We start from the raw sequence: 25,388 nt of genomic DNA, 5'->3' as shown, positions 1-25,388 counted from the left end.
CCGATATGTAGCTATGCCTTGGGTAGTTTATGGTCGGTAGTGGCCAATGGTAGATGAACCATGCAAGTATATGGCCACTACATTTTTGTAGTTCATTTCTCTTTGTATCCAAGGTCGTTATAAGCTAATAAAGTCCTCCATTGATCTTTTGTACGCTAATTAACTCTGTTTGATGCACGATTGATATTTATTGTTTTTTGAGTATGATTTGTTCATAGTCTTTCCATACTTGTCAATAATTGGCTTTCCTTTCGTTCTTAGCGCTCTTTTGATAGCATGCATAGCTTTTTATCTTTGACTATTGCATTTACTCGCTAGCGCTTGTCATGGGATGTATCTTGTATCTCACTATGTGAAAAGTCGAACAAGAGTGTATCCTTGTGAGTTTTGGAGTCAAAACTCGTTGTGGTGCATGCATGCTTGACTACTCTAATATGGCATAGTTTTTTCGTCCTAGTTCATGGCATGTTTGTGCCTGGATTGCATATGATCGGATTTGAAGGGGTGTTTTGGACTCTTGCCAAGTTGTAGTAGTTGAGCATATATTCTTGTATCTTGTCTCGGGAAGATTGAATAGCTTAGTTAAATACATTTTATTTTAGTTTGCTAGGACTAGCAAAGTTCAAGTTGGAAGGTGTGATGAGCACCCAATTTTATAGATATTTGGTGCGACTAGTCCCGTTTTATGTTGTTTTAACTTGCATTTATCTAGCTTTTATTTGATATTGCACGTAAGGTGTGTTTTTAGTGTTTTCAGGTAAACCGTGCAAATAAGGCGCGTTTTGACACCATGGATGGTCCAAGTGCTTCCAAGCACCCGAAGACCCTGTCGGCCCCTTAAAATCTGTCTAAGTATGGAAAAATGACTTTTTGAAAAAGTATTGATTTTCGAGATTAAAAATGGTGGTAATTGATCCTTGAATTTTTCTACGAGTAACTACAAAGTTGCAAGGTTTTATTTGAAGAGTAAGGTCATGTTTTGATCCATTTTCTTTTGAGAAAAAAGTGCAGTTTTCGATTTTACACTAAAAGTGGGGGGTGGACATTTTGATATAATTGAAATCTTGAAATTCTGGTAATGCTATTGTTTCCAAATGGGGGGTACTTTCTTATTTTCATTAAATAAATTAAAGTAAAGAAAAGGTAAAAGAAAAGTTTAAAATTTAGTCTTTACTTAAGTTTAGAGAATGAAAATAAGATGCTGAGGAGCTGTGGAAGCCGCTGGGAGCTGCCTGCTGAAGCTGAAGGCAGAACTGGAGAACCTCCACGTATCGATACAGCCTTATTCTGTATCGATACGCATTAACTTCGTGGGAAGACAGATTTTGTTGTATCGATATGGCCTAAATCTGTATCGATACGGGATCACTATGAGAAAAGTGGCATTTTCAAGCTTAGCAGTGTGGTATCGATAGTTTCCATAATTAGTATCGTTACCACGAGCCTTCGGCCAGATATTTGTTGCATTTTGGACTTTCCATGTATGAAATAGTTGCTACTTATAGTATGTTTGTAGGATATTTGTTAGGAGAGAAGTTGAGTTGTATAAATACTCTTCTCTCTCTCATTTGTTAAAAGGGCAAGTAGTTAGCTTAGGTTTTAAGTTCCATTGTTTTCTTGCTCCAAGCTTTCTTAGTTAATTTCCTTAAGAACTCAAGTAAGTATTTGGTCTTGTTTAATTTTCCGTTTGTTAATGTTGTAGCTACTCTTTAGATCTTCCTTAATATCAAGTTTATTTTCGTTTCTATCGGTTAATCATGTTTATCATTTCTAGCATGCTTTCTAGTCTTTTAGCTATGTGTGGGTAGTTTCTTGGCTAAGTCTTGAGATACTCTTTCCCGATGACTTAGGTTGTTGTTTGGTTCTCAAACCTTCGGGCTTAAAATCATGATTTTCGGAATCGATCTAACTTAGCCATTTTGGTCTAACCGAGGGGTGTTAACTCCTTGATATGTCGTTTAGTCAAGCTGTCTTGGCAAGCGGCGTATTGAGGGCTCGTGGCCTCCTACATGTTATATACATTAGGAAAAATAGGTTGGTTTAATTCCGTTCAATCACATCTTTTGATAAACGTAGTCTTTTAAAGCTAAATCTTCCGAGTGTGAGCGCGCGATTGTGACTCTCACTTGAGTTATATTCGAGAACCGGTAACGGCCTTTGTCAAGAGATAGATGATCCCTAGACTTGCCTCTTTTAAGTTCATTAAGCAATTCTAGTCTTTTTAGTTTATTAAACACGTTTCGAGTCTTTTCCATTAGTATTTCCACTTTCAAAGCAAAACCAAGTTGGCTGTCTTGAACGCCGAAATTCTTACAAACTACAATCCGATTAAACTATTTTCAATTCTTTGTGGATACGATCCCAGACTTTCCAGTTATTATGCTATCGACGACCTAGCCCTACGTTTGAGATTTTCAACCTTTTTGGAAGGCAAGGTTGTGGCGTAAGCACTACTCTTGGTTGGGCCAGATCTAGGGACAAGATGTAGCAAGGTGGCTCGATATATCTCTGCGGCAAATAAGTTGCTCAATCCAAGGCAGCAGGTTCGGAGGTTTTATTTCTCTATTTTTCTTTTCTGGTTCGTTGTGATCTCCTTTGTGGAGTGTTTCCTCCCTTTTGCGGACAGTGGCGGAGCCAGGATTCCATCTTGGAGGTGGCACTCAAAATAAATATTCTCCCTCCCATTGTCCCACAAAGATAGTCTATTACAAAACAGTAAAGATACAAGTACAGTAACTGCGGTACAACAACCATGCACAGACCACTTTTGCGCCCGTCTCAGGTTCTGCAAAGATGATCGGAGCCGCTCATCTTGTTCAAAATACTTCATTTGGTGTCCTTGTAAAAAATCACCTCAATCCGATATCAAGAAGAGTGTTTACAAATCATCCAACTTTGCTAAATTTTGGAGCAAAGTTGGATGATTTGTAAACACCCTTCTCGATATCGGATTGAGGTGATTTTTTATAGGGACCCCAAACGAAGTATTTTAAACAAGATGAGCGGCTCCAATCATCTTTGCGAGACCTGAGACGTGCGCAAGTGCATGGCTGCCGTACAACAGTTGTTGTACCTGTAGCAGCGTTGATTACAAAATGATGTAAATTTTTTGGATTAAATCTCAGTTAGTTCTTACTTTTGGTGTCAGGAGATATAAGAAATTATGCATTGAAGTGCTTTATCAATTTTTTAAAAATTGGATCGTTTTGGTAGATTTTCATTACAGAGCAGAGGGTATAATTAATAGTATTAATAAAAGAAGCCCCAGGGTTCTAAGGTTAACTATCTTCACATAATAATCATCCATCAACATACTTAATACCAAAATTCCAAGGAATTGTCCTAGCAGTCAAGGCCTACGACTTAGGTGATTAAGAGATTGGCCTTGCGATCAAGCCTTCAGGGTACTTATCATACACTCCTAAATTGGGGTGTATGCCATGGCCCTTATTATTAGTATTATTTTTTGGTTATGTTGTGTCGCTTTTGGTGCGTTTGTATGTATAAATACATACATATTTATAGATATATTGAATTTTTGCTTTGGTCATCTCTTTCGGTTAGAGCAAGCAGCTCGATCCGTTTAGATTTTGAAAGCACATGATTGGTAGAAAAAGGAAGAGTAATCTGTAGCTCATTCGTACAAATTCGTAAATTGGCATGTTTGTGAATTCACATCCACTATAATCCGTAAATAAACATGCAGTAAAAATACTAAACTTGTAGGAAAAAAATTTAATGTCCAATGCCGATAAAAAAAAAAAAAATTTAAGTCCAATTGGTTCACATTCATCTCCAGTTAGTGAAAAAATTTACAAACCTAGGGGAGTTTTCTAAAAAGGCAAACATGCAATTGCGTAAAGACTCTAACTGCCAGGGGTGTGAATCAATGTTATACCGCACGCCTTAGCCTGGTCGCCGTAGCACCCATTTGTGAAAACTTTTCAACAGTTTTAATTTAGAGTATTTTCTGTAATATTTTTTTAAAGGCATTTCTAAAAAGGGGTGGCACGTACCACCTCCCTCCCTATACTACCTCCGCCCCTGGCAGGGAGTTCTCTACCCCTTTGTGGGCGTGCCTCACCTCGTTATGTGATACTTTCTGATGGTGGATTGGAGTCAGCCCTGGCCCTGAGTTTTTTTTGGCCCTAGGCAAGATTCAAAATGGGGCCTCTCACCTTGTTTATATAAATTAGTTATTTGATATGAGAACGAATATTACCGTGTGGTTTAGTGGCAGCATGCTCTTAAATCAACTTCTGGACACCATGGTCTCGAGTTTGAGTTCACTAGAGGACATTTTTTTGCACAAATTCAAAAACTATTCACTTTAAAACTAAAAGTTGCAAGAACGAACCCATAATCTTGCAAATCTAAGACAGAGTTCTTACCACCGGACTACGTTAGCCCATTTGAAAAGTAATTGACATACATAATACTTAACATATACCGTATTTTGGGGCCCTATTATTGGCCCAAACACGGGAGGCCCCAGGCGGCCCGCCTGGTGGGTTTATGCCCAAGGCCGGCCCTGATTGGAGTAGAGTTTCTGTGAATGTGAATTTAGTTTTTTTCAAATGTGTTGGTAATGGTGTGTTTCACTACTTGACTTCTAAGAGTTTTGAAGGATATGGTGTTTCCACTTGAAAAGTCTATCTGCTGTTATGGCTGTCCATTCATTTCATAAAGGTTGAATGTGTTCTTTGTGTTTCTTTACATGTCAACAAGCAGTACTAGCATTTTGCACCAAATATATTTCGTTTAGTCCCACATCGGTAGATACTTCAAACAGGAGGAAGAGCGAACCTCTATAAAGCAATACCCAGCCCCTCCGTATATCAGTTTTCCCGAATCCGATTTTAAGCGGGTTAGAAAAGTTCATCCGTACGATCGAACCGGCCGGTCCGACACCTTTATTTTTGTACCGTAACCGAAACACCGCCCTCCCCAAAAATTCCCGTAAAGCCCCTCTTCCGTCAGTCCTTTGTCAAACACACTTCAACCCCCTTCTCCCTCTCTCTCTCTCTCTCTCTCTCTCTCTCTCTCTCCTCCTTGACCCTCTTTCGACTCTCCAAAAACCCTTGTCCGAACTCGAGTGAAAACACTCCACGGCAATGGACTTCGAAGAAGAAGAAGAGTACGACCCCACGATGGAAGACGAAGAAGAGGAGATCACCCAGGAAGACGCCTGGGCCGTAATCAGCGCGTACTTCGAGGAGAAGGGTCTGGTGCGGCAGCAGCTCGATTCCTTCGACGAGTTCATCCAGAACACCATGCAGGAGATCGTCGACGAGTCGGCCGACATTGAGATTCGCCCCGAGTCGCAGCACAACCCCGGCCACCAGTCCGATTTCGCTGAGGTTGGGAGTCTTGTTAAAGCTTGGTTTTTTATGGGTTTTAGTACAAAACAGAAACCCAGTTTAAGCACGTCTGAGAAAAATTGGTAATTTACTTTTTTTTTTTTGATAAATGGAAGTCTGGCCAGCGTGCACCTAGACTGATTTCAGGGCCTGAAGTTAACAACCGGGCAAGCCTCCAGTGAATTTGGTAATTTACATGGGATGGATTCGAAAGCAAAGCATTCAGGCCCCCTTTGGGATAGAGGTGGTTTTGTGGTTTTAAGCTATGGGTTTTAGGTAGATAACACCGTTAAAACACATTTGGAAAATTGGTAATTAACATCGAATAGTGAAACAGGTAGGCCTAGATAGAGCTCAGTGGAAAAACAGGATTCATGGAGCTGACCTCAATTGATTGGGACACAAGGCTCGGTTTTGGTTTGGTAACATCGAATGAATTCTAAAAAACATAGTATTAAACTCCCCTTTGCATAGAGATGTTTCGAACTAAGTGTTTTGATGTAATTATAAAAAAATAAAATAAATTTAGGTAGGTGGATTATAAAACTAGGGTTCTATTAGGTGAATTCAAATAACAAATCATTTAGGCCCTCTATGGACGTATGTCGTTTCATATTATGAGTTTTAAGCTGTTAAAACAGTTGGAAAAGCATTTAGGCTCCCTTTCCTTTTGGAGAGTGATGGTTTGAAATTGAGGGATTTGATATAATCTCAACGAAATGTAAGATGTTTTCGTATAGGTGTGGCTTTTGAAACTAGAGTTTTACTAAGTTTCTTTTTATAACTTGGGTTTGTGGTTTTAGGTCGAAACCCAAAACGTGGAACAAATTCAAGAACATAGGATTTGGCTACCTTCTGGGAAGTTATGCTTTCAAATTATGGGATTTTGGTGTAATTTCAACAAAATATAAGAGGTTTTTGTACAGGTGGCTAGGGTTTTATTGGGTTTCTTGTTATACCTTAATTTTGTGGATTTTAGTTTGAAAACCGGAAACACCAAAAAACAAATTTGAATAATTGGTAATTAACATCAGTGAATTTGAAAACCAAACATATAGGCCCCTTTTGGGTGGATATGGTTTAGAATTATGTGATTTGGGGTAATTTCAACAAAATATAGCCGATCAAAAAAAAAGAAAAAGAAAAAAAGAAGAAGAGGTTTTTGTATAGATCAATTAGAGGTAGAAGAGATTGATTTATTTGGTTTCTGGTATAACTACAGTCTTTCTGGTATAACTACAGTCCTAGCATGAAAGATTTTAATCAGTAATCACTTATTGTAAGCAGTCATTGCCACTCCGTCTTGACAAAGATCCAAAAATTCAGTGTTTGAACTCCTATGAAAGAGTCCAATCCAGGTTTTAGATATTCTTCTAGAATGACAATGTCAAACCCCTTAATGTAAAACCACATTCAGTTATTGAATGTATGGGGCTGTAGAATTGTATATTTTATGCATTTTATGATCGATTCGATAGCAGTAAAGTGCAGAAAATTTTATCTGTAGTTTCATCTACTGGATTTTTCGCTGCTGTTTGTTGGTTTTTAATAAGGATGACCTAACCGTGGGTAGCAGTGTCATCAATTGGTTGTTGCAGCCTGATAGTTATAAAATATCTTGATATAACTTGATTGGAGTAGTAACTGAAGTTATCATATGGTATGATTGGAAGCAGTGACTGAACTTGAAATACCTATTGATGTTGGGTGTTTGCAAAGTCATTGTTCGGGTGAGAATAACTCTGTGGTGGTAATTTTCATCAAAGAATGTAGTTGGACCCAACAATTTTCAGCAAGTCTATGATGTTATTATTGGGTTATTGTGTCTCTATTGTACGTGTTAAAGGATCCAACTCAAGACCAAAGGCTCGTATACTAGTTTTGGAGGAGATAATTAACCGATGTGGGACAAAATCCAACACTCCCCCACACGTGCGACCCCCGACTTACATGCGGAGGGGTAAACAAACGATCTATAACATATGGATCACAACAACCTAATGGGACAAACAAGGGGGAACAAATTTTCCGAAACCCTAGCTTTGATACCATGCTAAAGCATCCAACTCAAGACCGATTGGCATAATTGGTCTTGAGTGGAGAGGCCGTCTAGGCTCATAAACTAGTTTTGGAGGAGATAATTAACCGATGTGGGACAAACTTCAATAGTACGTTAGTTTCTTTGGTTTTTGTGATAGTTAAAAGGCTGAGATGGAGATACCCATCATCCAATGTGTCTTTTATCCGACAAACCAGCAGGAGGAGTCACCAATTTCTTGAATGAACTGTGAATAACAGATTTATCATAGTTACTTTACATTGGTTGGTGGGGACTGGGGTAGTGGTATGTGGTTGAGTGAAGCATGAAGTAAAGTGTTATGTGGTACTGGGTCTTACTCTTTTGTTGGTATAGGGTTTGTGGGTGGTTACAAAGAACAACACAAGTTTGCAAATTGTTGGAGTGATGGTCAACCTGGATATGAAATATTGGTTATTCTTTTGGTGTAAGCAGTCATTGTTTAGTTGCTATAATTGGACAGTGGAGAACGAAGATAAAATTGTGTTGGGGTTTTACGAGTAGGCATTGTAGGTTCTTTTGATAGGAAGCAAAAGTAGGAGCATTTTATGTCGTTATGATTCCACTTTCTTTGATGTGGACTATCTGGCGTGAGAGAAATTCGAGATGCTTTGAAGGAATAGAAAAGCCTTTATTTAAAATCAAAAGTTTTGTGGTTAGTGGTTTTTATAGTTGGGACAAGGGAGAATGTAACCCTTCCCTTGATCATTTTCTAGATTGGTTTGAATTGTTTATCTCACATACAGGTGTATAGGGCCTTTTTTTCTATGGCCTCTTTTGTATACCCGCATTCTCTCCAATATAATTATTTACTTATCAAAAAAAAAAAATTATGTGGTTATACTTTGGGATAGTTGTGTTCAGGCCTTTTTTTTCCCTTGAATTTTTGGGTTTGCTTGCTAAATAGAGTTTTAAATAGTTTAATTGGTTTCAGAGTTTCAAGCAGTTTAAGGCGACTCTCTAGGAACGTGGATAAATTCTTTTAGATTTCTAGGTTTATGGGTAGCTCTTTAAAGAGCCCAGAAGTAACAAGCTCAGAAAATTTGCCCTTTCGTGATTGCTGCCGGAGTTAAATGTTGTAACTTTTGATTAGCTGCTGCAATAGCTACTTAAGATGAAAAGTTAGAATTGTTTCACAAAAGAATCCTTTTTTCTCACCCGAGTTCCTTGATGATATTGGTCTGTTGTCTCATTTCGTTTCTGGTGTTTATAGTCTTTTATCAATTCCTAAGGAAGAAAGAAGGTTGACATAGTAAAAAAGTTTTATTTGTTATTGTTCATGTGATGTTTATGATACTTACTAGTCGTTGTACAATTGGATATAAAAAGAAAGTAATCTCTTTCGTAGTTAAGAAAGGGTAATTTGGTCGCTAGTATGGTTGTTTGATGTGTTCATAAAAGGAAGTTCTTCATAGAGACGTACGACTTAAGTATTAACTTGTTGTTTACATGGAAATTCATCTTTAATGGTCGGAGTATATTAGTAACTTTGATAAATTCGTTATTAAGCGAGGTCAAGTCCTTCTAATAGAAATTAAAAAAATTGTCCGCAATGGTTCACATATGGAAAGGCTTGGTTTCTTATTGTTATCAGTTGTTTGGTGTGATTTTCAAAGTAAAAAAACTAGACTTTGGATCTTAGAAGTAGTTTTCGCTCTTGAAGCAGTAGTAGAATATAATCTTGCATGCCATTCAAAATGCAACTAGAACAATTGATTATCCAGTTGAGAAGAGTTGCAGGAATTTTATAGTTCTCTTTTGTGTTGGTTATAAATAATGTCTGCTTTTGGTTTGTAATGTGTATGTCTTCTGAGTTATATGCAGACCATCTATAAGATCAGCTTTGGTCAGATATACTTGAGTAAGCCTATGATGACAGAGTCGGATGGAGAAACTGCGACTCTGTTTCCAAAGGCTGCGAGGTTGAGAAATCTAACATACTCCGCTCCCTTGTATGTCGATGTCACAAAGAGGGTCATAAAGAAAGGTCATGATGGTGAAGAAGTTACCGAAACTCAGGATTTCACGAAGGTCTTCATTGGGAAGGTATAAGAATTGAACTCCAAATCGATGAAGTGACTTGATAGTTCATAAATTGACTCTTCTGCCCTTTTCTCTGCCTTTTGTTTTAAGGTTCCTATAATGCTCCGGTCCAGTTACTGCACATTGTATCAGAACTCAGAGAAAGATTTGACTGAGCTTGGAGAGTGTCCTTATGATCAAGGTGGGTACTTCATCATCAATGGGAGTGAAAAGGTTCTGATTGCTCAAGAGAAGATGAGCACCAATCATGTCTATGTGTTTAAGAAGAGGCAGCCGAATAAGTATGCCTACGTGGCGGAAGTCCGGTCAATGGCAGAGTCCCAAAACAGGCCACCCAGTACTATGTTTGTGCGGATGCTGTCTCGAACTAGTGCCAAAGGGGTAATGGCATTCCACGTGTTTGACACGTATTGATTGAAGGAATTCTTTTCATAGCAATAAGTTGCTCATAGTGTTTTTAGTTTCTTATTGTTTTCTGCCTTTTCTTTGGCTGCAGGGCTCGTCTGGCCAGTATATTCGTGCTACCCTTCCGTACATCCGGACAGAGATTCCTATTATTATCGTGTTTCGAGCATTAGGGTTCGTCGCCGATAAGGATATATTAGAACATATATGTTATGATTTTGCGGATACTCAGATGATGGAGTTGCTGCGACCCTCTTTAGAGGAAGCATTTGTCATACAAAATCAGCAGGTATCATTCCCTTGGATGATTGTTTTCTGTACTTGATTATGATTTGCGGTATTTAGGAAATGTAAATTGTTGTAATAGGCTTGTGACAAGGTTCTGTTTTTTTGTATAATGAACTCTTTAAGTTCAATACTTGTTCTTATTTTTTCTTCTTATTTCTTATAAAGAAAGTACTTATTGTTCTCATTTCTCTTAATGCCTTTTCTTGTCCTTTGTTAAATTGGTCTACGACTCTACGCTATGTTGGTCATGAAAAATGTACACGTTCAAGCTTCCATTATTTTTGCAATAAGCCAGCTGATGTGTTGTTATTTTTGCTTTTTCAGAATTTCACTTGTTAGGCTGTAACGGATTTTTATTTTATGATTGCATGGATCTTTAGCAGCTCTGCCTCCTCCATCACTAGTTGGGTCTCAAATCCTCATATACTAGTTGTTTCTTATACTGCATATCCTATACTAATTGGATCTTTAGATATGCAATTTTTCTGTTTTCACTCGGTTTTTGCACCCAGCCTTTTTAGATGGCCCCTTGAAAGTTCAGTCTTAGATTGCTAAGAAGTTCCTTCTCCTATTGTAGGTTGCACTGGACTATATCGGGAAACGAGGAGCCACTGTTGGTGTCACTAAGGAAAAGAGGATTAAGTCAGTCTAATTTTCATGTCTTGCATGTATCACTAACAGTGTTACATCCTTCCTCTCTCTTTCATGGAGAATCTTCTACATATTTACTTTTCAGGTATGCCAAAGAGATCCTTCAAAAGGAAATGCTTCCACATGTTGGGGTTGGAGAATATTGCGAGACAAAGAAAGCTTACTATTTTGGGTTGGTGCTACTTATGCTAGATGCATAAATGTTTTTGCTGGATTGTAAATTCCTCCAAATTGAAAAGCGTTTCCTCTTTTATCAGGTATATTATTCACCGGCTTCTGCTATGCGCACTTGGGCGAAGGGCAGAGGATGATAGAGATCATTATGGGAATAAAAGACTAGATCTTGCTGGTCCTTTGCTCGGTGGCCTGTTTCGAATGGTTTGTAGGCAGTAGATGTTATGGTGGTCTACTAGTGAAACTTTGGGTTTTTGTTTGTAATTATAATCTACAAGTTTTTTTTGTTTTTTAACACGTTGCAGCTATTCAGAAAGCTAACCAGAGATGTCAGAGGTTACGTCCAAAAGGTTAGCTGTCACGTAGGGAGTCAATATGTAGCATATGTTACTGCTGATATTCGTTGGGGCCTGTATTTTCATATTCTTGTGCATCGAACAGTGTGTTGATAATGGGAAGGATGTTAATCTTCAATTTGCAATTAAAGCAAAAACGATTACCAGTGGCCTTAAGTACTCACTTGCTACTGGGAACTGGGGTCAGGCAAATGCGGCTGGTACCAGAGCTGGAGTTTCACAGGTGTTGTCACTTGCTTCTCATTTCAATTTGCCAAGTCTAAAACTTCTTCTTTTTTCCCGGTTGGTTTGGAAAATGCATGTTATAAGCTGACTTGGTAGATATTCTTGTCCGTTGTTATACGCTGCTCGCACAATTGATTTCTTGACATTAAAAAATCCTACTATTGAGTAATTGTATCGTGGCATTGTTTTAGGTGTTAAATCGCTTGACGTATGCCTCCACTTTGTCACATTTACGAAGACTAAATTCTCCTATTGGGCGTGAAGGTAATCTTACTTTCTTTTGTCAGTTTTGTTATTTGTCATCGAGACAAACAAACATATGGTCAATGATTAGACAGATTATTGCACAAAGCTTCTTCATTCTGCTAGTTCATCTATTTCTCTGTGCATCTTACCAGGGAAATTGGCAAAACCACGACAGTTGCACAATTCGCAGTGGGGAATGATGTGCCCTGCGGAAACACCTGAAGGACAAGTGAGTGTTGTACCTAATGGAGACAAATTGCACAACATAATGTGCTGTATAGTCTCCTTTATTTTCTACCTATGTCTAAGGTCTGGCTGTTACATTAGGCATGCGGTCTGGTGAAGAACCTTGCATTGATGGTGTATATAACTGTTGGATCAGCAGCATATCCTATTTTGGAATTCTTGGAAGAATGGGGTACTGAGAATTTTGAGGTGAGCAATTCTTTCTTCTTTGTGGGTGTGGTAAATTAGCATTTCTTTGTTGTGTGAACGGAATTATAGGTTTTTATTTCCTTGTCCCCTTCTTTTACCTTTTGGCCTGAATATAGGAAATATCTCCGGCGGTTATTCCCCAAGCTACAAAAATCTTTGTCAATGGTTGCTGGGTTGGTATTCATCGCGATCCAGATATGTTGGTGAGGACGCTTAGACGGCTGAGGAGACGGGTAAGCATGCATTAAACTATCATCATTTGCCAGCTTCAAGTAGTGACTGCAACCTTAGCTAAATATTATTCTGATTCGGTTGAAGCATTACCAGGATAAGTTATATCCTGCTAGCAATTCTGTTTCTTTGTGATTCAGCTTCCGATACCTCATTTGAAACTGCTGCTTTAAATTGCACAGGTTGATGTCAATACTGAAGTTGGGGTTGTTAGAGATATCCGCTTAAAGGAACTGCGGATATATACCGATTATGGCCGTTGCAGTCGTCCCTTGTTCATCGTGGAGAAACAAAGGCTTCTTATAAAAAGGAAGGATATTCAAGCATTACAACAGAGGGTATGGTAGTTGAATTTTTTCTCGTATTTTTACACTGCATCACTGTTGCCTTAATTATTTGAATGTTGATTGTTTTTTAAATTGATGGTATACATTGTACTTCCTCCAGGAAACACCAGAAGATGGTGGCTGGCATGATCTAGTGGCGAAGGGATTCATAGAATACATTGATACAGAAGAAGAGGAGACTACTATGATTTCCATGACTATTAATGTGAGTATCCAAATAATGGTCTTGGTTGGGTGAAGCTACTCCAAGGATCAGAATTTCGTTTTGGCTTGGGCTATAGCTCGGAAGAAGTAACTTTCAGACAACCTTTTTGTAATGTTTCTTGTTTCGGAAACATTTCCAAAATGTTGCTGGAATGTAAAAGAAATATCAAAAGAATTTGTGTACCCATGACTATTTATTGTTGGATGTTTCGAAGCAGGTCAAGTTTCTGTATCTTTCTACACGTTTTTTCAGTAGGTACTGACATGTGTCGGTGGAAACATTGGGATTGTGGGATTCCACTCTTTCCTTCTAGTCTCCTAGGAACAGAAACTTTTTGGCTGCTTCGATTGAAATGAAATGAATTTTTGTTCCTTGAGCTGCTCCTGAAGTTTCTATGAAGCACTTGTTGGAATCTAATTTGTAATTAATTGTCTTAGGATCTCGTTTCTGCTAGACTCAATCCAGAGGAGGCTTATTCTGAAACTTATACCCACTGTGAAATTCACCCGTCGCTGATTTTAGGTGTTTGTGCTTCAATTATACCATTTCCAGACCATAACCAAGTAAGTTTACCATGTCAGTGGCAGTGACTATTTCCTTCTAAAGGTTTTGATTTACTATCTAACTCATTTGTTGTTTGCTCATTCAGTCCCCTCGTAATACGTATCAGTCAGCAATGGGTAAGCAGGCCATGGGTATTTATGTCACCAACTACCAATTTCGGATGGTATGGAATTCAATCCCCTCCCCTTACTATTGTTAGTTGAATACATCTGTTTTTGTCTTTTTGGATTCATGATGTTAATAGTTAGCTAATTTTTTCAGGATACGTTGGCTTATGTGCTGTACTACCCTCAGAAGCCTCTTGTTACTACTCGGGCCATGGAGCACCTTCACTTCAGGCAGCTTCCTGCTGGCATTGTAAGTACCTGATCATGCATTACTTGCTTTCTTCCTCATTCCGGTGGTTCGTCTCACAAATTTATGTTTGTTAATCTGCTCTAGAATGCCATTGTTGCCATTGCCTGCTATTCTGGATATAATCAAGAAGATTCGGTTATTATGAACCAGTCGTCAATAGATCGTGGATTCTTTCGATCGCTTTTCTTCCGTTCTTATAGGTAATCGAAGTCATTATTGTTGTTTTATTTGTGAAAATTTGCCTCCATTAGGAGCCCAATGTTTTCCAGAGGAATTGTAGGATTAACCATCTTTCTTTAATAGAGATGAGGAGAAGAAGATGGGGACACTTGTTAAGGAGGATTTCGGCCGTCCAGATAGAGCCAATACCATGGTTAGTGCTACTGACCTTTGTATATGGCTTTTCTTTCTTTTGTTTTCACGCTTTTGGATAATTACCATCTGACTCGAATTGGTTTATAGGGGATGCGACATGGTTCTTATGATAAATTGGATGATGATGGTCTTGCGCCTCCAGTGAGTATCTGGAACTTTTCTGTTTTTACAATGCTCTCTGTGCTCCGTATGGGGTGAAATTTCCTGATATTGAGGTGTGATCGTATCGTAGGGTACAAGAGTTTCAGGGGAAGATGTAGTTATCGGCAAAACTACTCCAATTGCTCAGGATGAAGCTCAGGGTCCTGCTGCACGTTACACCAGGCGTGATCATAGTACGAGCTTGCGCCACAGTGAAACCGGGATGGTGGATCAAGTAAGCCTCATTCAAGAATCAAAATTTTGTTTAGGTGTATTGTTTTAGTTAGCAAGGAGAAGGAAACATTTTGAAAATGGAGCCAGAGCATAATGGAAATGTCGAGAATTTGAATAAATGAAATGTCCCGTTGGATATCACCAAGAGGTGTCAACTAATCATTGTTTCGGAATGTTTCGTAGCATTTAGACATGGTTCGGGGTATGACTGGAAACACGGGAATTTTTGGATTCCTCTAGTGTTTGCTTTTGGTGTCCTAAGATGCAAAAACGTTTCGGCTGTTTGATAAGAACAATTTTTTATTTTTTTTGGTTTGATGGGAACAAAATGAGATATTGTATGCTTTATTTATTTTTGACTTTTTGAGGATACTGTTTTATATTCTATGGAAGCTGATTGATGTAAGAATCTGAATGATTCTGTCATATCAAATGACTAAAATAAATAGATTTGTATTATGTTTCTGTTGACTTTCAGTATTGAACTATTGATTCTATTTGTGTGTTATCATCTTTTGTTATGGAACTTTTGTAGGTTTTACTGACAACAAATGCGGATGGGTTGAGGTTTGTTAAAGTAAGGGTGAGATCAGTTAGGATACCACAGATTGGGGACAAGTTTAGCAGTAGGCACGGACAGAAGGGAACAGTTGGCATGACATATACGCAAGAAGACATGCCATGGACCATGGAAGGGATCACACCCGACATTATTGTGAATCCCCATGCTATTCCCTCTCGAATGACAATTGGGCAGCTCATTGAGTGTATCATGGGTAAGGTTGCAGCTCATATGGGGAAGGAAGGGGATGCGACTCCTTTTACAGATGTCACGGTGAGTTGCTTTGTGATCTTTAGTTCCTGTGATATTGATTGAGATGAAGTATTATCAATGTATTTATGATCAGGAAAAAAGTGCGATATTAACCTATATAAACGGTGTTTTAGTCTGTAAGTGGAAGTTGGATCAGAAATAGAAAGGATTGGAAAGTAAATGGGAAAGAAATTTTATATAACTTTTTCTCTGTTTGGTATTGTAGTAAAAAGAAAGGAAGTGAGATGGAAAATTACTTTTCGTCGTTTGATCTGAAAAGAAATAGTTAAGGAAATAGTAAGGTAACTTGAAATGACGAAGGAAAAAGGAAAAGAAAGGAGGGTGTGTAAAATAATTACCTTGAAAGAAGGAAAATTGAAAACATATGTTCCTTTCCTTTTCTCTTCCTTTTTTAAGTTCCAAACAACCCCTAAACATTACTGTTCACACTAGAATAGACTAGCTAGACAAGAAACTGTTTGAACAGACTCGCCATCTACTAGACTGGACTATACCTGTGTACTAGACTAGAGAGATCATGCATGACAGTTTCATAGTAAATTAGAGTTCTATGGAGCAGCTAGTGCTTGACATCTTTGAAGAAAACTCTACTGTTCATCTCTCTGTTGTCCAAGACCAATTCAATTGAGTTGGAATTGCTTGCAAATATGTAAGTTTGACATATGCCACATTTCCTTTGTACCTAATACCCCAGGTGGACAACATCAGCAAGGCTCTTCATAAATGTGGGTACCAAATGCGTGGGTTCGAGACCATGTACAATGGTCACACAGGGCGCCGCCTAACATCTATGATATTCCTGGGTCCCACATACTACCAAAGACTGAAGCACATGGTTGATGACAAGATCCATTCACGTGGACGAGGGCCCGTTCAGATCCTTACAAGACAGCCCGCTGAGGGACGGTCGCGTGATGGTGGGCTCCGGTTTGGTGAGATGGAAAGGGACTGCATGATTGCGCATGGTGCCGCTCACTTTCTCAAAGAAAGGTTATTCGACCAAAGTGACGCATATAGGATTCACGTATGTGAGCGTTGTGGGTTGATAGCTATTGCAAACCTAAAGAAGAATTCTTTCGAGTGCAGAGGTTGCAAGAACAAAACCGACATTGTTCAGGTGAAAATCCATCTCTCCAACTTTTCTTTTCTTTTTTTCTCTTCTCTTCTCTCTCTCTCTCTCTCTCTGATCTAAATAGTGTTTCCGTTTTGGGTTTTGGTAACTGGATATGCAGGTTCACATTCCTTATGCCTGTAAGCTGCTGTTCCAAGAGCTAATGTCTATGGCTATAGCTCCAAGAATGCTCACAAAGGATGTTAAACAAGCCAAAGACAAAAAGAAGAAATAAGCCTGAAAACCTAAGCTGGCTGAAGACCAAAAGGAGTAGTATGTTATTACTTTGGCACCTCTGAAGTTATTGCATATTTGCGTACGAGGTGCCTTTGTGCTTGCTCTATTGTACAAACTTCTTACGGTACCTGACAGGGATTTGTTACCCATATTTCCACAAAAATGTTACGCTCCTAAAAAGTAGCTAGATACTCAACACCAAAATCAAATCTGTATTTGTACTAATTCTCGGTATTCTTTTTCAAGATATGGCATTTCTGATCACATTGTTGATGGATGAAAAGCATGAATCCGGCGGCTTGTTATACACTTTTCAGGACTATGAGTGGAAACTTCATTTGGATGCTACTTCCTTTGTTTTTTAGAGAGCCTCCAAGGAGTTTTTGAAGGACTGGTGCTGCTACTGTCTTCAAGCCTTCAGCCTTTCGAGGGAATTGAAGAATCAAATCTGTTTGGAGGAATTTAGTGTTCATATTTGGCGTCATATAGGCGGATACACGAATGTGTTCAGTTTTTGCCACAGGGAAGTAGAAAAATGGAGAGAACATAATTTATGTACTTTTGCGAAAATATTTTCTGGACTTCCAAGTTGTAGTTGTGTTAGCTAGATGGTTTGTAATTGGTGTATGCTGCAGATGACAATTTGGTTTCCAATTTGGGACACATGAAAATTGTTTTATGTGCAAGTTCCAACATTTTGCTGCTTCTGTTTTCAAAGTTTCTTCTCCGTTAAAAACTTTTTCTTGCCCTGCTGTCCTTTTCAAACTTTTCGCTTTCTTTGGTGGGCGGTGGAGTAATTACTTGATGGTGAATTGCTCCTTGGCATACTGATATGGCGGTTTACTGGTGACTGCTAAGTTTCTTCTATGTTGAATTTGGGTCTGCGTTCGCCTCCATTGTCTGTTGTACTTTTCTGAGACTCCCGCTCTATGGATCCACCCAGGACACTCATATCCGGTGATTTGAACTGTCCAGACTGCAGAATATAACATCTGTGCAAAAGATTGCCTTATTTAAACATAAGTGCAAATTGTACTTTATACTAGTATTTTGGAAAATAAAAGGTTTAAGTTTGAATTCATAGTTCTTTTATTTTTTCTGACTCGCGTTTGAATTCATAGTTGTCATAGCTTTTACAAGAAATTATTATTTGTTCATTTATCTGTTGGCATTCGATTAGGTATTTTTTGCACATATGATAAGTTCATCAGCATTTGCTGTTCGTTTAGAAACCCTCATCCATCAATAGGCGCTCCCAACATACCATAGCCTTTCCTACAGGAACAAACACAATAGATCAGAACGGTTGACAATGTCTTCACCTTTAATAGCAGTGTCACTACCAAAGACAAACAATCTCCTACATTCTCATTCTCAATTCTCCCAAAAAGGAAGAGCAGTAAGCCGAGCAGCCTTAGCTGCTAGAACCAGGAAGGCAACTGCATCGCTCCCCGTAACTCAATTGGTTAATTCTACGAGCAATTTGTCTAGAGTCGAAGAGCTAGAACAAAAGGTATTCAGGTACTTTTGCCTGAGTTCTTGATCCGCTTGAAAAGAGTACCTGCCACAAAGATAGATTGTCTTTCATACCCCTGGCCTCCCGCTTGACAAGGACTTCTTCTTTAATTACGGTGGGTAGCACCATCCCCAAATCCCTTCCCAAGATAACAATCCCTACATTCTCATTTTCAAAGTTCAATGCCAAATGCAATCACGGGAGAGAGTATAAACACACAGATGAGAAAGGATCACTAGACACATACAAGAATATTATTGTACAAGTCTGAGTAGAATACAACGCGGGTCTTCCCTTTTATAAGCATAAGGGAGGCATCTAGAACATGGAGAGTTACATCACCTGCAGCTAGCACATGCCCATGTCTTCCACTTTGAGGCTCGAATATATTCTAGAGTACAATCATATCTTACAAACTAGATTATATTATGAGATTCTTCGACAATATTTTACATTATGGGAATCTCTGTTATGCAAGCAAACAAACTACTTTACCATTCTCCTTTAGTGAAAGCAAAGCAACAATTATTCTTGCCGCTTCTATTTTTACTTTATTTCACTTCCTTTGATACCCACTGGGCGCTGGCAAATTCCACCATTTCCCGATCTCGAATCTCATTTTTGCGTGGGGGTTTATGAAATACACTGTGAGACTTACCGGAGCTCTGGGTGGGCGGCCCACAAAAGCTTTGTTCGGATAGGAGTTATGGTTTTGATTAATGATTGTGGAGAGAAATAGGAGTAATAATTGGAAGATAGATGTAAGGATTGGAGAGATATAGAGAGAAAAAGTTAAAGTTATAATTAAAAATACGGGTAATGATTGGGGAGATATAGGAGTAATGATTGAAAACAAAAATGAAAGTGAAAACAAAAATGAAAACTGAACAAAGGCAAAGTGTTTGGCATACAAGGAAGTGTACTCAATTTCTTGTTAGAATATTGCTCAACCTCGCGAAAGTGTGTTCATTCTGGATCTGACCTTGATATCAAAACCAATCATTTGGTCTAGATATATTTGTTGGTAGACCATGCCATAATTCAACTCAATCAGGTATCGGTAAATATATTTGTTGGTAGACCATGCCATAATTCAACTCAATCAGGTACCGGTAAAGTGCTTTATCTAAATATTCAATTCTTAAGTCAAGAATTTGATTTAGATAAGACTTACCGATGTTAGATTGAGTTGAATTCTTGCCTGATCTCCTAACAAATAGAGCTGTACAAAATGAACAGTTTCAATCATCAAAGTGAGATCTGGATGAGCACACCCCCGCGATGGCCTACAAAATTGCCCTCATATTTGGCTACCCCATTAATCCATTTTGCAATTGCATTCATTCATATATTTCCGCTGTTTGAGAGCTGATTATGGAATGAATTCTGCTAAAATACATTATCAAAAACAAATAGAAAATGTAGAATTCAAGAATTACTTCTGGATGAGATTTTTGAATTCTGATTATACTTTCACTCCTAAAATCTTTCTGCAAAATTTTGATCATTCAAATTGTCCTTATTTCATGAAATATACTTTTACAATTCAGAAAAATAATCGTTCCCACATTTTACTGGGAGTTAACTTTGCCAAATTATATTATATACACCTTAACTTGTCCAAATTATTTCCGGCTCCCCACATTGCCAAAATCCACCATTTTACACTATTCTACTAATTATCCACCTCTCACATCACTACGAAACAAACCAAGTAATTTTCCACTTTTCCTTTTAAAGTAATTCCCCTCAATCATATCCCCTCGTATTATATCTCCTTTAATCGCTAAAAAATGAGCCGGTAGTGTTTAATGAACAATAGACATAAAAACAATTGAAGTTTTCACCCGACTAGCATGCTCTGGAAACAATTCATCTTCACATATGCTTTTTTTTTTTTTTTGATAATATCTTCACATATGATCATTACTCGCATTACTAACATAAAATCTTCGTATGATATGTTAAAGCATCCAACTCCAAATCAATTAGCTAAGAGTGGAGAGGCCGCCCAGACTCATATACTAGTATTGGAGGAGATAATTAACCAATGTGGGACAAATCCCAACATGATATACGAACTGTCGACCGTCAATACACATATGTTAAAATTTGTGAGTTTGAGTTATTGTTCTCTTTCTATGCTCACCCATTTCCCTCTCATGCAAAAGTCCGAACCGTTACTTCCATTGGTCTTGTATCTCAATTTCTAGGGTATTAAGGGGGAGCAAGTCTACAAAAGCAAAAACTAAAACTAAAAATAAGCTTGTGTGTGGGTAGTTTTAGTCTCTCTCTCTCTCTCATGGTTATCATTTTGCACGTCGATGTAGCCTTTATTGGCACAAGCTAATCATCAAATAAGATAACAGAACGACGTTTGGGCTTGATCTCTCTCAAGAAAGAGTACGTCGGCAGTGTGCCTTAGATTTTTTGGTGAAAAACGAAATAAGTGATTCTTGTAGTCTGTATTTGACAAGTCCAGTCAAGTTTACTAGACGCGAAATCAGCATGTTTTTTTTTCTGGAGATATATCTATGGAACGGACCATATCGTTAACCCCTTCTTGAGATTTCGGCACACACAATCTCTTCAAATTCAAAGAACCACTATTTCTAAAAAAAAACCAACATTTTTTGTTCCCTCATTATCACATTTGATTATGAAAGAGTTCTTCATTTCTTACCCAGAAGATCCCTAAACTAGAAAAAAGCTCTTTTACTCACCCTCAACAGCAGTGACACCTGCCCAATTCGCAGCGCTACCTGAATGAGGGATGCTGCGGAGTCTGGTGAACAAATCCACTTGAAATATCACACCACAAATGTTTCCTTCCTCGTCTTCGCGCACAATTGCTCTCACCTTGTTAAGAGGATGATCGAAGCTAATCAGTGCATTCATGTTCATGAATATGCACCCTACGAAAACGTTCACAGAAATCACTTTCAGCATTTGCATTTTCGTTGTAATCCCCTACTTCGTTTTTTAATTTTTTTTCCCTCTTTGTTTCTTCGTTCTCACTTTCTCTGTTTTCGCTTTTGTTCAAAAGTAAACTCGTATCGTAGTATTTAATTTCCTTTTTTTTTTTTGCAAAAATAATTTTAAATTGGAAAACATCTCATTTGTGTTTCCTAAAGAAATGGGTTTTTAATTTTGTTGTGAAACTAGTGTTAACCTCAAAAACATCTTCTTTTGTTCGTGTAGAACCATATTGTTTTGTTTGGAAGAGGTCAGGGTTTTACGTACTTTGACCAAAACTTTAATAATTCATGACGAACACTAAGTACTACTACTAACCATCATAGCACCCCCACCGCCCCTTCAACCACTCTCAAACTTACCATCCAAAAGTGTTTTGGACAGTCTGGACCCTAAAAGAGTTTTTTAAAATTCATAACATTAATTGTCGAGACAGACGGTGAGATTGAGCGTTGCGGTAGGGGAATTGATGGAGGGGCTCCAAAACAACGTCATTTTGTGTATCAACACAGTTCAATTTTGGAGTCCCTCCATCAATTTTTGAAGTGTCAAAATCACAATCACAATCCCAATAAACTAGAAATATGTGTGTGGAAAACAGAACAAACCTGGATAAACGGTGAATAGCATTTTCAACGAACCTCAGCTATGATTCTCGGTCATCAGAACAGACCAACGACCCATCCCCCGCCGTTGCCCATTGAAGCGGGACACCTCCGTCCTGATCCTACCACAATTGGCAACAACGTCGAAGACCAAAACTTCAAGCAATGCAATTTTTACTAACAGAGCCAAGCATACTCGCTATATGTCTTGTCAAAAAAAAGCCAACTTTGAGTGCAAATTAGGTACTTGGGAGTAGTGTGTGAACTCAACCTGGCTAGAAGAAGAGTAACGGCTCTAGAATCGAACAAAACGAAGGCGAATCTGCCTTGGAGGTCTTATATCACTTGATCGGGAGGGTAGGGTGCCCGATCTCTTAGGACTTTGTAAGCTTCGACTACTACCATTGCTTCTGTAGCCCGTCTTGAGAGGCCGTAGTGTCTTCTCAACTCGCACATGTTCTCTAAGAGTCCAACAAAGATACAGGACACATTGTCCACCACGACGATAGACCTAACACAAACAGGGAAGATAACTTCATTATATTTAAGGTTATGCCATTAGAACATACATATATGTATATCAATTTCCAACTACCTTAGTGGGACTTGTTTGTTTCCAATGAGTTAGCAGACTATGCATGAAGTTTCTTTCATAAATTTAGCTAGTTTGTAGTATATTTTTACTCATTCAAGCAGAAGTTCTCCACTTTTGCCAGAAGGGACATTTGCTTTCAAAATGGCAAGAGCTCTGTTGATTTTCAGGTGCCGTACCAATTCCTAGATTTTTTTTTTTTTTTTTTTGATCAGTACCAATTCCTAGATTGTTGGGTTGTTTTTTTGTTTTAATCTTCAAAAAGGGTGGGAGGGGGCAACCAGGTAGCAACCACCCTTGGGCGTAATCATAGAGGCTCCCTACCCGCTGTAGAATGTCCAGTTTAAGCCATAGCTACTGTCTGTGAGAACAGGCCGTCACCATAACACCACCTAGGTACACGGTTGGCATAAGCTCCCCCACTAGCTGTGGCTCGAACTCAGGTCTCTGTTGAGGAGAGTAGTGAACCTTGCCAACTGGGCTACCACCATCGGTGGTTGTTGGGTTGGTTATAAACTGATTTTTTTCGCGACTCAAACTCAATGTAGAAAGGTGGAGGCAGATAGCAGTTTAAATTACTATATGGGTCATGTTGGATCAGGTGCTAACTAACTCACTTAAAAGCAATTACTATTAGGGGAAGACGCAACATAATATTTGAAGGGCAGTGCAGAGCCTTGCACTTAGCGGCAGGCGGACATAAGGGGCTTCGCAATACTGCCCATACAACACCGACGGATGAAGGCGGTTAGTCCTCCCAATACGCTTGCCCCGCGCCAGCAGGGGCGTCTCGAGTACAGGGTAGATGCTGACCCCATATAGCCGACAAATCCATTTACATGACTAAATATAAGCATCAGATTGAATTATATATCCAAGGTAACAATATATTCGATGTTTGCTTCAAATTTTTTGAACCCGTATTTAGAGATCTACCATAGGGAGTGTGCTATTATTAATGTCATCGCCACTTATTCAGAAAGACGTGTGGTATGTTCTTTCAATATTAGTCCCGTCAAACAAAGGGTGTACAACAATCGAGCTGTTTGTCAAAGTTTTTTTTTCTACATTTTCTGCTTATGCGTTTGGAGGAAAATTAGCTTGAAAAGGGATTTTGAATTCTACAAGAACAATGGCTTCGACAAACAACCTCCGAGTCCAATGATGCATGACAGAATAGTGGAAAAAACAATCTCAAATCAGCCCAAAATGGAAGAACCAGCTAAGGGTTCCAAAAGTACCGTGGATGCAGAGTACATTCATCCTCATGTGACAAAACCATGTTGGAGCTCCCATTTGGAAGGCTCTGCAAGGTCGAATCCAACCGCCAAGACCGGAATATCTCCACAATCTCCTCTCCGGTTTTCGAACCCCCCAGCAGCGGCATCTTTCCCTTCAAAGGAAGCCTCAGCTCCTCCCGCGGGTTTCCGATTGATTTCTCAAACACTGCCAACATTTTGCGGCCAAAGCGAAAAAACTTGCAAGGGATTAAACTGAATACTACTAGAAGTGTCAAGACAAGAATCCCATGCTAATCAATTAAATTTGTTTACTACAACTGAAAGCAGAGATGGTGATTGTTGTTGTGCATCAGTGCATGTGGCAGCTCCACGGGTATGGTACGTGTAATGTGTTGACCTGTCATATGAGAAGTCTACGCCAACCGCTCCTTTTCACCCCTCTCCCATCGCACTCAATTTCACCGTCCAAAAGTGTTTTGAACGGTCCGGATTTTAATTGCCGAGACGGACTGTGAGATTGAGAAGCGGTGAAAGCGCGCGGCGGGGGTTGTAGAACAGTTTGGCTCCTCTTTTTTTTTTTTCATCAGAAATTCAATTTGACCCTGTTAGACTTTGTCCCACATCATTCATCTAAGCCACCCAAACTTGGGTAATATAAGCTTGAACATGTTTGAAGTTCGTTTCAGCTCGTTAGGTTTTGAAACCAAGCTTGAACAACTAACTGCTTGGCTAGTTGATCACTTCTACTTATTGTAATGCTAAAGTACCTTGAAATTGTTGAGTGAAATGCCGCAACCGTTATCGATGACCTGGAACGATTCCTCTCGTATTCTCTCAAGGCGATCTCGATGCTGGTGGCACCGGCGTCCAAGCTGTTCTCGACCAGCTCCTTGACAGCCAACGAGAGGTCGAGTATCACTTGTCCCGCGCAGATTCTGTGGACCACGCCCTTGTTTATGGGCCGGATGGTCGGGGACTCAACTGCCGGTGTAGCCGCTCTGCCGTCCATCGAAGCCAACATTACACCTTTTGAGCGCTTGTATGGTTGGTCCACCAACTTATGACCACCTTCGTGTTTTTGGAAGTTTATGTTATGTTACTATTGTCAAACTTGTTTCTAAATTTGCTCCTCGTGCTAGGCGTTGCGGTTTTTTGGGCTATCCTATAGGGCAAAAAGGTTACAAATTGTTAAATTTAGATTCCCACAAATTTTTGGTAAGTAGGGATATCCGTTTTCATGAGTATATCTTTCCCTCTAAAGGAACATCTTTTCCTGATTTTCACCACATTCCTACACCTGCCCCCGACCTTAACTACACCACACATTTACCCAATTCTACTACCCCACTTACCCACGATAGACCAACCGATTACCCAACCGATTCAACTACCCCAGTTACTCCACCCAACCCCACCAATCCGCCAACAGATTCCTTAACCGATTCGTCTACCCACATTCCACCACCAATCACTCAACCAATTCTACCAGACCCATGACCTTCTGTTACTACTTCCACATCACCTAATGCTCCTCGCCACTCAACCCGACCTCGCGCCCGAC

The 25,388-nt window shown here is 39.1% G+C and overlaps 2 protein-coding genes across 3 annotated transcripts; one reads left to right on the top strand and one right to left on the bottom strand.

Moving 5' to 3' along the window:
- The first annotated feature begins 4,840 nt into the window (after positions 1 to 4,840).
- Positions 4,841 to 17,604, top strand: LOC131314560 (DNA-directed RNA polymerase II subunit RPB2). Of its 2 annotated transcripts, XM_058343309.1 has the most exons (26): positions 4,850 to 5,360; positions 9,262 to 9,483; positions 9,571 to 9,861; positions 9,977 to 10,174; positions 10,751 to 10,815; positions 10,910 to 10,996; positions 11,082 to 11,202; positions 11,304 to 11,348; positions 11,440 to 11,577; positions 11,771 to 11,843; positions 11,978 to 12,054; positions 12,153 to 12,260; positions 12,377 to 12,493; positions 12,674 to 12,829; positions 12,939 to 13,043; positions 13,481 to 13,606; positions 13,693 to 13,770; positions 13,869 to 13,964; positions 14,049 to 14,164; positions 14,268 to 14,337; positions 14,427 to 14,480; positions 14,572 to 14,715; positions 15,250 to 15,549; positions 16,244 to 16,666; positions 16,782 to 16,928; positions 17,216 to 17,604. In XM_058343309.1, the coding sequence occupies exons 1-25, from the start codon at positions 5,115 to 5,117 to the stop codon at positions 16,893 to 16,895; spliced, it is 3,570 nt and encodes a 1,189-aa protein (XP_058199292.1). In that variant the 5' UTR covers positions 4,850 to 5,114; the 3' UTR covers positions 16,896 to 16,928; positions 17,216 to 17,604. The 2 variants fall into 2 exon arrangements, with proteins under 2 accessions (XP_058199283.1, XP_058199292.1); XM_058343300.1 differs by having other exon boundaries at positions 4,841 to 5,360; positions 16,782 to 17,604.
- A 4,517-nt stretch (positions 17,605 to 22,121) lies between these two features.
- On the bottom strand, positions 22,122 to 24,099 carry LOC131316474 (stem-specific protein TSJT1-like). Its single transcript, XM_058345854.1, has 2 exons — positions 23,828 to 24,099; positions 22,122 to 22,505 (listed from the first exon to the last, which is right to left on the bottom strand). The coding sequence occupies exons 1-2, from the start codon at positions 24,040 to 24,042 to the stop codon at positions 22,331 to 22,333; spliced, it is 390 nt and encodes a 129-aa protein (XP_058201837.1). The 5' UTR covers positions 24,043 to 24,099; the 3' UTR covers positions 22,122 to 22,330.
- Positions 24,100 to 25,388: the final 1,289 nt, after the last annotated feature.

This window comes from Rhododendron vialii, chromosome 2a (genome assembly GCF_030253575.1).
Source record: "Rhododendron vialii isolate Sample 1 chromosome 2a, ASM3025357v1".
NCBI lineage: Eukaryota > Viridiplantae > Streptophyta > Magnoliopsida > Ericales > Ericaceae > Rhododendron > Rhododendron vialii.
This window is presented reverse-complemented; position numbering and strand designations above follow the sequence as displayed.